The sequence below is a fragment of the Gymnogyps californianus genome, chromosome 4, assembly GCF_018139145.2.
Source record: "Gymnogyps californianus isolate 813 chromosome 4, ASM1813914v2, whole genome shotgun sequence".
NCBI lineage: Eukaryota > Metazoa > Chordata > Aves > Accipitriformes > Cathartidae > Gymnogyps > Gymnogyps californianus.
The window spans coordinates 43,985,413-44,000,884 of NC_059474.1; the positions used below are offsets into that span (position 1 = coordinate 43,985,413).

General features: G+C 35.1%; 1 protein-coding gene across 4 annotated transcripts in view; it reads left to right on the forward strand.

The window, feature by feature from the left end:
• SPOCK3 (SPARC (osteonectin), cwcv and kazal like domains proteoglycan 3) overlaps nt 1-15,472 on the forward strand; it is a 222,596-nt gene that overhangs the window by 134,995 nt on the left and 72,129 nt on the right. For 3 of the 4 annotated variants that reach the window (XM_050895498.1, XM_050895497.1, XM_050895499.1), the window contains one exon: nt 2,351-2,477. The exons of the other annotated variant lie outside the window; for it this stretch is intronic. In XM_050895498.1, coding sequence (XP_050751455.1) covers nt 2,351-2,477 — 127 coding nt within the window. The remainder of the gene's footprint in view (nt 1-2,350; nt 2,478-15,472) is intronic. 4 annotated transcript variants of the gene reach the window in all.

A 15,472-nucleotide genomic window follows, 5' to 3' on the forward strand; every position in this document is an offset into this window, starting at 1 on the left:
ATTTCCATGTCCTGAGCTTGTTCTAGTGTCCACCCCCCTTGTGGTCCTTCCTGAGACACATCATTCTCTTCCTTTAGGTGATTTTACTTATCTGTTTTCCTCTGTCTAAAAAAGGGCTTCCCCCCCCCCACCTCCCCATCTTTTCTTGTCTTTAAACTTCATTGAGGGCATGTACAAGGGTGCAGATAGGCTAAAACCCTGTAATCACCACTAGTCCTTTCTTTGATGTGTTTTAAGCATCTATACCCAACAGCCCCTGTGTCTCACAAATCCTGCTTCCAATTTCTGTTTTTTGCTGATATCAGTGTGGTTCTCCCTGTTGATGTCTGGAACTTTTGCAAGTGATTTATGCAGCGTTTTAAAGTTACTGTATTTCAGATAAACCGAAATTGCATCAGATTGATAGTTGGGACTCCGGTCCTGTCAGTAACCCCAGGCTACTGGGGCACTTCTGGAAAATCATGAGCTATGAAAGTAGCAAGAACTAAGAGAAAGATGCAGCTATCTAAATAATCTCATTATGCTGGAGCTCATGTGGATGATTGGAAAACTCTCAGTCAAGTGAGAGGAGCAGCAAGTCAGATTATTGCTATATATTACACATAAGCAAAGATACAGTTCAACTTTGCTTTTCTTTACTATAATAGAAATGAAATAGTTTGTACTTAGTCTTCAAATGATGCAACTCAACAGAAAGTATTGTTATTTATTATTAATTAGGGTGGTGTGTTTGAATTGTTTCCTTTTTTTAATACTTCCTGATGGACATAAAAACTTCCTGTACGGATATTTTAACACTCATTATGCTACATGTAATTGAAGCTATTACTGGCTTTTTTAGCAGTAACTGATAATTTCTGTGTACAACGTGTCAGGTTTGTGTTTACACTGTAAAAAAATCTGTGCAGTTCAAAATTTTGCCACACCACATAATCTGAATGTAAACTTCTATAACTTATGTGATTTTTTTTTTCTTGTTAAAGTCCACAGTTACAGCCAAAATTATGAACAGCATAAAAAACATTAGCATGGCTGAGAAACGGGGTTTTGGTTTTGATCATCACCAGTTTACTGTTAGGTGTGTGCTTTTAGCCTTTTACTCTGCACTTCATAAAACCAGAGGATGAGTTTATTTTCTCTAATTTAATTTCTTTTTATTACTCCAGAGAAGTTCTTCTCAAACAGTGATTCATGACTAATTAGCAAAATAGTTCTTGATTATCTGTAGGTGAACCAAGTAGAAAGAGTTCTGCTCCATTAAAGAGGATTTGATTTGAGTTTTTTATAAGTTTGAACATTTACTACTTGTGTGTGTCCTGATAAGCCATTGCTGTATTCTAAGCGTAATCATTTTTAGATTCCTCATTAAGATTCCAAGCAGAAAACACAATATAAAAATCATGCATTATTGTTCTATTTTCTTATTTATATGGAAGTCATTAATATATGAAGCATATTGTAGGTCAGTCTACGAATCAGGCAACTCTCATAAAACAGCTGTTTCAGAATACAATGGCTACTAAATGCTTTCATAGTTGCAAAAATCAATTGGAAAAATTCATGAATAAAAATGAATTCAAAGCTACAGAGAGAAAACACGTTTGTCTGAGGGTGGCCATATGCCACAAATTACTGAAGGCTAGGAGAGTATTCTGAGGAAGTGTCAGTAACTTATTTTAGACTTTTAGTCTGACCCAGTGTAGCTTTTTTCTGGGTTAAAATGATCCATCTAGCTGTATCTATCTGTTTGTATAAGCATACACATATACGCTTATGCAGCTCAATTCTGTGCTCCAGTGGATTACCTTTTTTTTTCCTTTGAACTTTACATTGGGTGCTAGAGTCTGAATTTTACAAAATGTAAGCTATGAAAGGTAGCGGTCGAAGTGGGGCAAACAGTACTCTGAAGGACCACCTACCTGTTTCTATAGAAGTATTTATGATATAATTTTCTGATACTTCAATGTTACCTTCTTAAACACCAGTATTAATACAACAGCTCCATTCATACTATTTAATAACAACAAAAAAAAGTAAATACCACACAAGTCAGACATCTTTCACTGATCAGTAAGTGTAACAGTCACCAAAGCATCATCTTAATCATCTTTTTCTACGAAGATGTCTTAGAAAGCGAAATAATACTCAGGTATCAAGTATCACTACAGTGAATAATGTAAAAAGGTGAGCGAGTGTATACCAAAGACTGTGGCAGCTCTTTACTTAGAAGAAAACTTTATGGCTGAAATTATGTATGGCTTACTGTTTGTAAAGGCTCATTAAAATACCCTGAATATGTTCTATTTTTACTACTGCTTATCAGAATTACATACTTTTTGTTTACTTACAGTATGAAAGAGGCTGGTTTAGGCCATAAACAGTGGAGGGGTGGTCCCATTTCATCAAACTGCAAGCAGTGTCCAGTAGTTTATACCAATCCTGTTTGTGGATCAGATGGTCACACATATTCTTCTCAGGTAAGAATTAAATAAAGAACTAAATTATTCTTTCATTGTTCCAGTCAATTCCAGCTCTTGGAAAATAAAATACTGTGTTGTAACACAAATCAACATTTATTTGTTTTGACTAAAATAGATACTACAGACTGCAACCTACAGCAATTCTAGTATATCATAAGACAAAAAAGCAAAATGGTAGCAAATCCTAAGCAGCATGAAACAGTAGTACCCAAAGAAGCACAGTCTAAGAGTGTTCCGCAATATAACGGAGCTCCAGGTTAAGTCTGTCTGTGACAGACACCAAGGCAGGGTTTTGAGTAAGGTAAAAAGTGTTGTGTGTCCCCAGTTTGGGGTAGGATAAACGTGTTAAGTCAGATTTTCCAGTTGACCATCGAGGGAATGCTTCACATTCCAAGCACCTAGGCATAAATATAACATACCCAGATAAAAAAATGTAATAATGTGAATAATTGTTGCATAGCTTTCCTTCTTGTAGCAGCATTTTGTGTATTTTAAGACCGTAATCAAATTTTCCTTCTGTATTCCTGAACCCTCCTGTCTTTTCTGTCATACTTATTTGGAAACAGAATAGTAATTAAAAAATGTTACTGTCAGTTTACACAGTCTTTTTTGGAGAACAGATTTTGTGCTGTTCATGCTGAAGTCCAGAAACCATGGGACTGCATTAGTACGGTGCTCAGGTGAAACTTGTGAGATGGAGGGACTTCATAATGCTGAAAACAAATCAATTTGTTTAGCATCCCCTTTTAAAACTTTCAGTAGAAGAATGTTTGGCCAATATTAACAACTGAATCCTCTCTAAGAGAAACAACTGTGCGCTCTTGATGAACCCATTTTTGTCAGAAACAGCATGCAATTCAGTAGTGCAAGAGGAGCTACTGTATTCTGTCATTCTGACACCATGTCCTTCCACTAACAAAATGTTTCTAATAGTAGGTAATACCCAGTGCTTCAAGAGAAATATAGTAATAATAGTAATGCTGATTGTTCTGGATTAAATTGACGGAGATGGAGAAGCTCTGTGTTTGTTACTTATAAAGAAAAAATTTCCATATAGCATTTTAAGCAAAATGTTTTTAGGATATTTCCCAGTATTTAAAGATTTTAGAGTTAGTATTTGCTGTATTGAATTTTCTTTTTTTTTTTTACTGCAATCACAAACTACGTCTGAATTTTACAAAAAAGGATTAGAGTTTCCAGGAGTGACTGGCTGTTGGATTGAACACTAAGTATCCTCTCCAAGGATATTTTCTTCTTGATAAAACAAAAACATCAGAATATAACTAGTACTTCCTCAGCCTTGACAATTCTTGTGCTTTTATCCTAAATCTTACATTAGAAAATGTTTTTCTTACAAACTGAATATTTAATAGTAGGGAACTGGTCAAGAATCTTAATTTTCCTTAAAAAAAAAAAAAAATATATAACTCTTACACCAGGATATATGAGGCTCTACACATGAATTTTGGACTCTTTGGCTTAGCAGAAGAATTTGAAAATATTATTTTCATTCACAATAATCTCCTGTCTATGTTGTATCAAGAGCTGGAAATGTGCTTGCATCTTACTGGACGTCAGATGATACTGTCATTTAGCATTCCTTTTACTGTGTCATGTGAAGGTTCCATCAGTCTTTAAGTCCCAAGCCTAGCCTGCACATAGATATAAAACAGATGGTAGTCTCTATGATTTTGCAATTTAAGTAGACAAGGTAGATAATTTGATTTAGGTAATACTGAATGAGCAACATTTTTTAAATGTATACTTTATCCATTACAATCTCTGCCTACGTTCTTCCTAATGTAATATAAACATCATAAACATCATAGCCAGTTTTAACCTCATTGCTTATTTCCTATTTTATCATATAGGAATGTTGTATTGTAAATAGTCCTATAGGCAGAAGTGATCGTTATGGCCTCTCATGGTCTGGTCTGAAGTGGATGTACAGAAGTCTGTGAATAGTGATGAGATGCAGATATTTTTACATCAGTTTATGTGTTAAAGGTGAGGGTGTGCTTCTCAAACAGAATGATGAGAAATGAGTCAATTAAATAGATACACTCTGCTTCCATTTCAGTGCATTATCTGAGCTGCAGTCAGTGCAATAGTACATATTATCCAACCTCTATGTCCCTTACATGCATATAACGCAGAAGTAATGTAGCATCAGAGAGCTTTTGCAGGGTTTTCCTTTTGTCTTCCACTACCTCGTAACGGTAGATTTCAAATATAAGTTTATGGCAGCAAAATGCTAAAAAAAAGTTAATGACCACAGAAGATCTGTATTAGCCTATAAATATTTATTTTTATTTCTTTTCAATGATGTTATGATTTCATATTCTGTGGTGCAGTTGCATCAAAATAGAGGTCCTTGCAAGGTTATTTCAGGAGCAGTCATTTTAAAAATTGACATAAAGTATTTGTGTACCTTTACTCCAGGCAAAGTTTAGTTTCATTGTGTCATCAAGCTCCAGTAGGAGTTTATATAGCAATTTTCTTGTATTTAGAATGCATTTGTCAATGACTGTGGCAAATTGTAGAATACATTTTCTGAAAATAAGTCAGTAAATGGTAATAATACTGTAGAACACAGCCAGGCAGCTGGCAGTTATCGGATGGACACTACTTTGGGAGCATGCCCTCCCTTTTCAGGCCAAGCCCATGCAAACGTTTGTATTAAATTATGTAACTATAGATATTTCATACACGTTTTTTGCTTTGGGGAAAAAAAAAAAAGATGATATAAGCAGTAGACACTGTAGAAAGAAAGGTTAACTTCTAAATTGAGCTTATCCAGAGTCAGGTAAGGTTGTTTTGTTTCCCATTCATTTTAGCAGGCCAGGTTAGGTTTACTGTGTTTTCAGCCCACAATTAGTCGCATGCAGTCAGTGTAAAGGAAAAGTAGCAGGTGTAAGATATTCATTATTAGCATTACAAGAATGTTGAAATAAAAACATTTGGTGCTGAAATACTGAGTAATCAAAGTGAACATTAATTATTATGTGAGAAGAAATTCCGTATAAAGAGATCTTGCCATTTCCTTACCAGGTGGTGTTCCAAACAATTTTTAGTTAATAGCCTTTAAATAATACTGCATGTGTTTTACACTTCATTATTCTAGTTTTACCTTCTGCATTTCTCTAAACTTTGGCACTTGAAAGTGCATTATTCATTTTAACTCTAGGAATTCGCAAGCAGTGCTGTTAGCATAGGGCTAATAGGGTGAATTTTTTATGAAATATTTTTTTTCTCCTATGAAAACTTCATGTGATTGATGACATCCCTATAGGTATAAATAGCAATAAAAATCATGTTTTGCAAAAATAATGGGTCTAAACTAGCTCTCAGACTAAGATGGAAAAGGTATAGAAAAGCAAACAGTCAGAAAAGAGGATATGAATTTTTGATATACTTTACAGGTAGATAGGTATGTGGATTTAAATTTTTTTAATATTCAAATGCTTTCTTCAGTCTCCCAAATTATGATTCCTTTCTCATTAGAAGGGTGAAAGAGAGCCAATGGATAAAATCACACTGTGTGTGGAGGGGGGAGTTTGGTACTGGTTGCTTACTCTATCAAAATTTTGTTTATAATTTTACATGAACCTAAATTCCTAGATTTTTATTCTCAGGGTATCCCATATTTAACATTTTTCTTTTTAAAATCATTGCTGCTTTTATTCATTTCAGGTGTTTTTAAGACTTTTACTTAATAATGTGTATCTCTTAGCGGTGTGTTTGTTAGAAGACAGCTTGTTTGGCAGAAGCATAAAAAATAAATATCAACATTTTTAATCTTTGATGTTATTTTAAACAATGTCCTATTATAAAAGTTAAATCGATTTATTTATTAGCTTATTGTGAGTTTTCAGGTCACATACCTGAGCTGTTGACAGTTCCTGTCTACTTCAGAAAAGATTGCTAGAAATAGATTTACTATTACAAAATAGATATCTATTTTGTAATAGTAAATGAAAGTAATTTTCACAAACCTGATTCAATGTATGTCAGTCTTGTTTTTTAAATTGGGCTAATCCACTATGCTTTTCGGTTTTTATCTGCATTGTTACTAAGCAGTCTGCTGTAGACCTGACTGTCAGTTGAAACATAGCCAAAAATAATAAGGTTAAATCATTGCCTGACATCTTTAGTAGTAAAATAACGTAATGTCTCTGAAATAAATTATTTGACAGCCTCCTGGTCCATATTTTTGCAGCTGGAAGAAGCAGCTTCTTCCAGGTGCTCTGCCAGCACCAATTTGTTTTTCTAATTGCCGTGGTTTAACGCCAACCGGCAACTAAGCACCACGCAGCCGCTTGCTCACTCCACCCCCTCTCCCCCCCCGACGGAATGGGGAGGAGAATTGGGGGAAAAAAGTAAAACTTGTGAGCTGAGATAAGAACGGTTTAATAACTAAAACCAAATATAATAATAATTGTAATGACAAGGAAGATAACAAAAAGAGAGAGAAATAAATCCCAAGAAAGACAAGTGATGCACAATGCAATTGCTCACCACCCACTGACTGATGCCCAGCCAGTCCCCAAGCAGCGATCTGCCCCTACTCCCAGTTCCCAGATCCCGGCCAACTCCCCCCAGCTTATATACTGAGCATGACGTTTTATGGTATGGAATATCCTTTGGCTAGTTCAGGTCAGCTGCCCCGGCTATGCTCCCTCCCAGCTTCTTGCACACCTGCTTGCTGGCAGAGCATGGGAAACTGAAAAATCCTTGACTTAGGATAAGCGCTACTTAGCAACAACTAAAACATCAGAGTGTTATCAACATTATTCTCACAGTGAATCCAAAACACAGCACTGTACCAGCTACTAGGAAGAAAATTAACTCTCTCCCAGCCGAAACCAGGACACTAATAAAAGTAGGTTTTGTCAAAAGGGGCCTCTCAAAATTAAGATTCATGTCTCTATCCAGTTCCCAAGCAAGACCCAGTCAAAATCACCCTGTTCAAGTGGAGAGCTTTAAAGCCTTCTACAGACCAAATCTATGTTGGACTGTTACAATGAAGGGCTTGTGGCTGAGGTACGTTGGCAAATAAAACAAAGTTGTGGGCAAATGGAAGAAAAAACAAACCAACAAACTGTGACCAGCCCTCCTTCCACCCCACCCTCTCCCCTCCCCCCAAAAAACCCAAACAAAAAACCCGTAACAAACCTTTCTTGAATGAGACTGACCAGTAGTCAGTGAGATAAAATGTATCTTGCTTGATTGATCCATGGAGTATACTTTATCAGGATAAACTAATCTTTACAGAAATACTGGAAACTCGTTTTTTACTGTTTAAATGCTTAAAAAAGGCTAATAATAAAAAATCAGGAAATTAGATTGTCTGGTTTTCCAGCTTCCACCATCAATGGGTTTTTCCAGTAATCCCTGAAATTTTATCTGGAACCTTTAAATTCATAGGATGTGGTATTCAAGAAAAGGCAGAGAAACAACAGAAGGGTGACTCACTTTACTTAATCCAGTTTTCCAAATAGGCTGATGTACTAAAAATTCCAAATTATATATAACTGATCTCTTTTTATCAACTGCATTCAAAATAAATAGCTGCTAAAGCTGTAGAGAAAGGAGATGGTAGCTTAGATGACAATTTACTTTATGGAACCTTCAATATTTTGAAATTCTGAACAGCTCAGTTTTTCTTAGACTGGGATGACATATTTATACTAGCAAGAATTTAATTTCGTTCCCTATTTTCATGTCCAGAATACTATGTTTGTTTAATATAAAATTATATATTGGATTTACATTAAAATATACATAAACTTTAGTCCTTCAATAAAAATAAAAAATGCTACTTTATGGACTGGAAAATATTTTCTGAAGCCTTCATCTATGTAATGCCTTTACATTGTTTTTTAAAACAGTATTAAGTTTCCTCTAGAATAGAAACAATCTAGGCTGGAAGGACAAACCAATAAAATAATAGGACAAGTAGGGGAAAGGGAAACAAGTGTCAATGTTTATTAAATAACTCTCATATCACAGCAGCAGTATACTGGTACAAAATAATGAATGTAGAAAGAACTCAGATTCAGAACCTATTTATGAAAATCTAAATTTGTATGTTAACTGTCAAACAGGACAGCCAGTAAAACAAGAAAAATCGAATTGTTTAAAGTGAAGTTGAGAAGATAGTTAAAGATTCAGATTTCTTAAACTGTTAGGTTGCATTAGAGACATCCATACTTATCTGGAGAACAGTCTTTCTCTGAATCATAGCTTTAACCAACAGAAGTTAATCTTTTGAAAATAGTTTTCAAAATGTTGTCACTAGAATTACAGCTAAAATAATCAGAATCATTTTGGCACAAGAATTCTTTTCCAGGAGAATGTGTCCACATCATATGCAGGCAGAAGTGCATAGAAGCTGAACACAGGAGCTGCCACTGACATAGTTATGCTTGTGGAGTGATGGTGGGGAGCAGAAAACAGTTCTGAAAAGAAACCAATAGAAAGATGAGTCTGGAGCATTAAGAGACAATAAATAATGTTCTTAGGTTGGCGTAGCTGTTTGAAACATTAAGGCACCTGAGAAAACAGTGGAGAAGATAGTGATGAGCTGTGTCGGTTGCAAGAAGGGGATCAAAAGAGAGGATTGTCTCAGATTTACCAAGCGGGAGCTCATTAGCGAGCATGGTTTCAGTGGAGTGGAGGATAAAGAGGGCAGTAGTTGAAGAGGTAGGTAGGTGGGATAAGATGATTTTTATGATCTTGGGAGGCTTTTGTTTGGGCTTTTTTTTTTTTAAACATATGGAAAAGAACCTTTTTATAACGGAAGAGAGAGAGTGGTTAAAGACAGTGGGCATGAAACAAGATGATGTCAACCTAGGGAACAAATTCTGAGAGTTAGTAGCAGACAATCTATGATAAGAATGGAATTAAAGAAGATGAGATTGAACGTGGCAAATGGCAAACAAGCAAACTGGCTCAGGTGTTGGCCCAGTGAAAACATTCAAATATTAGAGTAATAATTCTTTGAAAGAAGACCCCAAAGAGTGTGCCAGTGTAGGAGACGGTATGGAAAATGCATGTAAGCACTTATTAGAAAACAGTTTCTTTCTCTCTCCCTATCACCAGTGTGCCATGGAATTCAGTAAGTTTAGGTCCTTAAAAGGGATCATTTTCCTAAATTTATCCTGTATGATAAAATATGTAGCTACACAATGGTACCTTAAAAAAAAATAAAGCCAAGAATCTAACTTAAATGCCTGCTATCTTTTTTTTTTCTCTGTTATTTTCTCTGAATTCCGATGCACCATGTGTTTTTACATGTGTATTTAAACAGACATCACTTCCCAGTGCACTGAACCATGGGACCTTGGGTTTTTTTCCTAGAATGTGTCTCCTTGTCTCCTCTTAGTCATAGTGGAGTTTAAAAACATGCTTATCAAGTAGCAGTGAACCCATGGATCATTTTGTTGCTTTAAAACAGAGCCTGTTCCATGTACCATGTGTTATGGAGAGTTATGATAAATGTATATTGGTTATAATTTCATTCCCTTTTTCTGTACCTTTAATTTTCTTCAAAATGCTCTAATGCCAGTATACTATGTTTTTATATACTTAAGATTCTCTGCATAGAATACATCTGTAATTTAGAATTTTAAAATTATTATTGAAAGGGCAATGATGTTTGTTTAGTCTTCTGTTATATGCATACTGATTTTATTTAATGGGCTTTAATAAGACACATTTAGCATTCAACATTATGATACTAAACAAATACATGTTATCACAGCTCAGACATATTAAGTTTATGGCTGTAAAATAATACAATTCTTCAATCGAACCACAGAAAACTGTCTGGGATTCAGGTTTTCTAATGGGATGCCTGGTAACCACATTCACATCCCTCCCAAAATCATAACACTTTAAAATATCCAAAGCCACATATGGAAACACACATCCAGAAGTTTCTGGGTTGTGTGAATTTCACAACACTGGGTGTTGCTGTGAAGTTCCTGTTCCCTTCAGGACTCTTTGAAGCATTAATATACACCCGCCACCCTCCCTCTTGGGGTGAGGGGGGAAATCCCGAAGAAGAAAGCTTGTAGAAATGAATAGTTTTAGCCAGCTCTCAAACAAAATCCATGAGGTTTTCCTGAGAATATGGAGTCTGTCAGGAAACCTGCCTTCCTTCTACCTTCATCAGTTTTCTTCAGGGCTGTGGTTGTGATCTATCCCAACTTCAGTCATTTCTAGCAAAGAGAAGAACTGTCTAACCTGTTTATTTACATGTCCAATGACTTTTAAGCTGTCTGGTTTCTGCTAAATTTACAAGAAGCAAATAATAATAGACCTTTCTTCCACAAGTTAAGACATTGCTGCTTGCTCTGCTTACTTTTTTTTCCTACATTAATCTTGAGATCAAAGTGAAACCAAGTATTTCTTAACAAACAGAGGTACTCTTGAATGAGATCTTGAGTAAACAAGAAAAAAAGTATGAAAGTAAAATAACTTAAGTTCTAAAAGAACAGATCTGGACATTGATGAGAACTGAGACAGAGACAGGAATCTGAAAAACACATCTGAGTATCAGAGGTAGGTCCTCTGCATCATAGCAAAGTTTCAGAAAAAAAATGGAACATCGTAGGCCACCATGGACTTACTGGAAGAGAAAAATAAGAGTTTGTGTAGCAAAATTTGCCACTCTAGCTCTTCATTCAGAACATGACATATGAAGACTTGGCTTTGTGTTGTCCTGATTTTAATCCATATGTGTTTGACACAGAACAGGGAAATCTTTGGTATATTTTGGAAATCAAGTACTAACAGCAAAAAGTAGAAAGATTTAGGCACAGTTCTGTGTGTCTTTACACAAGATATATCGCTAAGTTCAGGAGGAGATATATATAATCTAGGGAAAAACAGCCATGCTTTGGAATATTAACTCCCACTTGCACAACAGGATGTTTCTTCCCTGACAGGGTGAAAACCATTATGAACGTGGAATTTCATAAACATTTCCTTCACTGATAGCACATACAGCCTTCTATTTTGGACTCTTTAATAAATAAAATCTGGTACTTTGAGTTCAAATGAATTTTAGCATACATTTTTAGGTGGGCAAAAAACCAGAGTAGAGAGCTGAAGAGGCAATGTGATGGTAAGAAAACTGAGAGTGCCTAGGTGTGTCTAACTTCTGATCCAAACAGTGATTCTGTAGTGCGCTGATGAAGGTTTCACCTAAATGTAAGTAACTATACAGAATTTCTTTTTTTGCTTTCTCTTTTTTTTCCCAATTGACATAGTATAGTTTAAATGTCTTGGAAACTTGGACGGGATAACCCAGCATGGACTAGCTAGGTCCGTGCACATTACTTTTATTACTTTCATTATTTTTCCTGTAATTGAAGACTAATGAGCACGCCCTTTAGATGCTATTTTAGCTCACATATAACTTTATAAATATTTCAACTTAGATATAATTAGATAAATTGAACTTGTTTAATTAGTAATGCAATCAGCCAGCATGGCTTAGGAAGCCATATCACATTAAAAATACAGTGCTAATGCATGTTAATAAGCAATAAGCAGATTCTTTTAACAAAAAATTCCATGCTTTTACAAGCCATTTGTGTCTTACTATAAGGCTTTATAGCTTTACCATTACTTTTATTTTACCATTGCCATTACTCAGAAATTTGCATGTCAGCTGAAAATCAGTGAAGATATTTCTTGGCTGATTTTGAACCAAAATAGTCAGCTGTTTTTAAGATGATAGTTTAGGAGAATTAAATGTTTTTTCTCAAATTTTAATTTTTTTTTAATATTAATTTTCAAATTTGAAGTGGGAACTTGAAAAAATGTAAAGTTACTTTTTTGTCTGAGCAATATTCCTTTTTCTATCTCTCAAGAAATTTTCTCCAAATTACAAAACTGTGAATGCCAGCAATGAGGTACACCAAAGATCTCATGTACATACAGTGTTGAGTGACATTCTGTGCATCTGTAGATTGGATCTGCTAAAAATGATGAAGCAGTTTGAAACAAGGAGCCTGATGAAGTGCTGAAATTTGGACTATATGGGCAAGAGCTCTGAGTAAGAGCCAGAATTTATAGACTTAAGTATATGCGTGTATATGTTAGAAAGAGAATTTTTTTATAATAAGCATGCTTACAAGAAGCTGTTAGTGTGTTTTCAAACTGCATCAGTGTTTATAATTTTGAAATAAGCCAAGATCAGAAGGAATAATATAGGTAGGAGTAATATGGTGATATATTTTTACCCCTTTTGTTAATCAGGTTTTTTAAAACACTCTTTAAGTATTTTTTTTATATGTATTTGAAATACCTTGTTTTTTACAGAATTTATTGTCTTCAAGGAATATTGAAATATTAATTTGGATATGAGGTAATATATTACTTTTTTTTACACACAAAATGACTAGAAGCATTATTATTAATACTTTTTAATTTACTGGAAATATGTTTCAAGTAGGGATATCACAGGGTTTTGTTGTTTAGCATTAATTAAGCTTTACATACTCATTTGACGGTATAAAGTATTAGTTTACTTGTTTGCAAAATGTATAGAATAAGATGGTGAGGTATATATTTACCAAACTGAGTAGGTGCCTAAAAATTCAGATGGCTGGTTAGTCCTTAGAAGGATTTTCAGAAGCTCCTAAGCATCATGTGTCTCTAAAAGCCTCTAAGTATGAAAGCAAAGACAGGTAGGTGCCTTATTTAAATAATCCCAGTAGGCATCTATCTGCATGTTTCTGTGACTTAGTATGTTTTCTAGGATGTCCGAAAAAAATTGAATAGCTAGTTGACCTGATTTCAGGCTTTTCTTTTTATGCCATTGCACTGCAGAGTGCTAAAGAAAACAGGCAAGAGCTATAGAGGTGAACAGGAAGAAAACTGTGCATACAGATTTTCATTTTGTCATGTAAATTGCTTTCTCTAGTTCATAGCTTTATAAACAATGTATCATCAGTTCTCTTTCAGCCACAAAAGATTTTCTTTGCTCGGGGTCTTGGTTCAATAGGCACGTTTCCTTTTGTTCTCTGGTCAAAATGCTAGTTGCATGTCTTTATGGTTAATATTTTTTAAATGTTATTTTCATTTTAAATAGTAGTACTTGTTTGCTAAAAAGCTTTTTACCCAAACTTCTATTGTTTAGGTAAGTAATACACATGATTAGCAGGTTACTGACAGGACAAAAAGGCATCTGTAGATTTGGATGACACTTCATAGATAAATTTGCACATTAATTTTTAATTTCTGAAGCTTGAATTAGTTGAAAATGTGGTATCTTGGCATTATGTCTAACTGGTTTTAGTTTGAAATTCTGTATTGCAACTGCTTGTGCCTTCTTGGCTGCTTTTTGTAAAGAATTATAAAATGGCATAATAATGTCAAAATTAGGTTTACCACATTAACATCACTAACTCTGGCCACGTTTTCACCTCCATTTTAAGCCAACCTAAAGAGACACCACTGCACAAAGAAGTGGTACCCGCCATTGCCTGGGATCGGCCCCTTGTGTCAAGCGGTCCTTTACCTCTCTTCCATGTTCCGTATCAAGTAATGCTCTGTCTTGAACTGGACCTGGAACATAACCTGATCGACACTCACTCTGCCCACCCCACCCCCATGACTGGTGACAGTAACCACCAAACCAGTTAAAGCATATTGCAGTTTCTTACGTATTTTACTTTAGGAGACTCAAATCTGAGGCCATAATTTCACATAGCAATTTGCACAAAATATAATAAAAGCAAATTTTGAGCAGGGGAATGTATGTAAGCTTTGTGCAATAGGGATAAAGTGAGAAAATGGGGAACGTGGATAAGCAAAATAGCGTGAAATGAAGTTGAAAGCATACAGTGCTGAGTACTGGTAATCAGAGATTATCTGTTCAACTGTCAGAGATACCAGGTTCTAAAAATGGAGAGAAAACAGAGATCTGTATTGATGCATGAATGTGGAGCTCTACAGGAGAGATTTCTACCAGTAAGACATATGATGATACTGGAAGAGATATTTAACATTTCATTCTCTTCTTCAGCATCTATCTTCATGGTACTCCAGCAAAGAGCTCTTTTCTCAGAGATCCTGTTGATTGCATCAACCACCCATTGTTGATCATCTAGAAAATAGACAGGCGAGGAAGAACTGTGAGCTTTTTTGGTAGGAACATGTAAATTTGAGAGGATATTCCAAGTTCTCTCAGCCATTCTATTTATTTGTACTATTAACAGCTAGGTTTCTCTGCTTGACCTATGAACGTTCAGTTGGTAGGTACCATATGGTGGTAAGATTTTGGAATTCTCCAATGCCTACTGGTATCCCCAGTTTCACCTGCACTACATCACTTATTCTCCTCTTCTGTACACTGGAAAGTTGGTGAGAGCTGAGTGAACAAGGGTGTGGAAGAGTAGAGGAGTCAGAAGTAGGGCCTCTTACTCTCTTCTCTCTCACTGGTTAGTGTCAGAATCATTATCCATGACCATAGTTAGTAATAATAAAAAACCGTATTAACTTTTTCCCTATATGGAAGTATATGTTCAAATTAAGTATTTGTAGCATATGAACTAATAATTATCAGGTGAATCTGAATTTAATTATTCATCAGTGTATTTTTTCTTAGAATTAGATAGCATGCCCTGTTTAATTTTAAATGCACAAAAAAGTCATGGAGTTCTACAGAGCTCTCATTATTGAGATAAGGTACGATTAAAGGTGACAGTTACCTTTCAAAGATGAAACACTTTTTATAGTTGCATAAGTATTAATTATTGGTTGTCTAAAAAGTAATTTACTAAATGCTCAGCATTAAATGTGATGTTGTTCTAGAAAGCATTTCTGTAAGCGTCATATACATCAGCACATGAAAATTTCTAAAAGGCTTTAATTCACAATGAATTCACACTTCATCTGATACTGCAAAGTTATGTTTATATGGTAGAAAAGGGTATGTTGACGTATCTGGCCGAACTTCAATCTTTCAATATTCA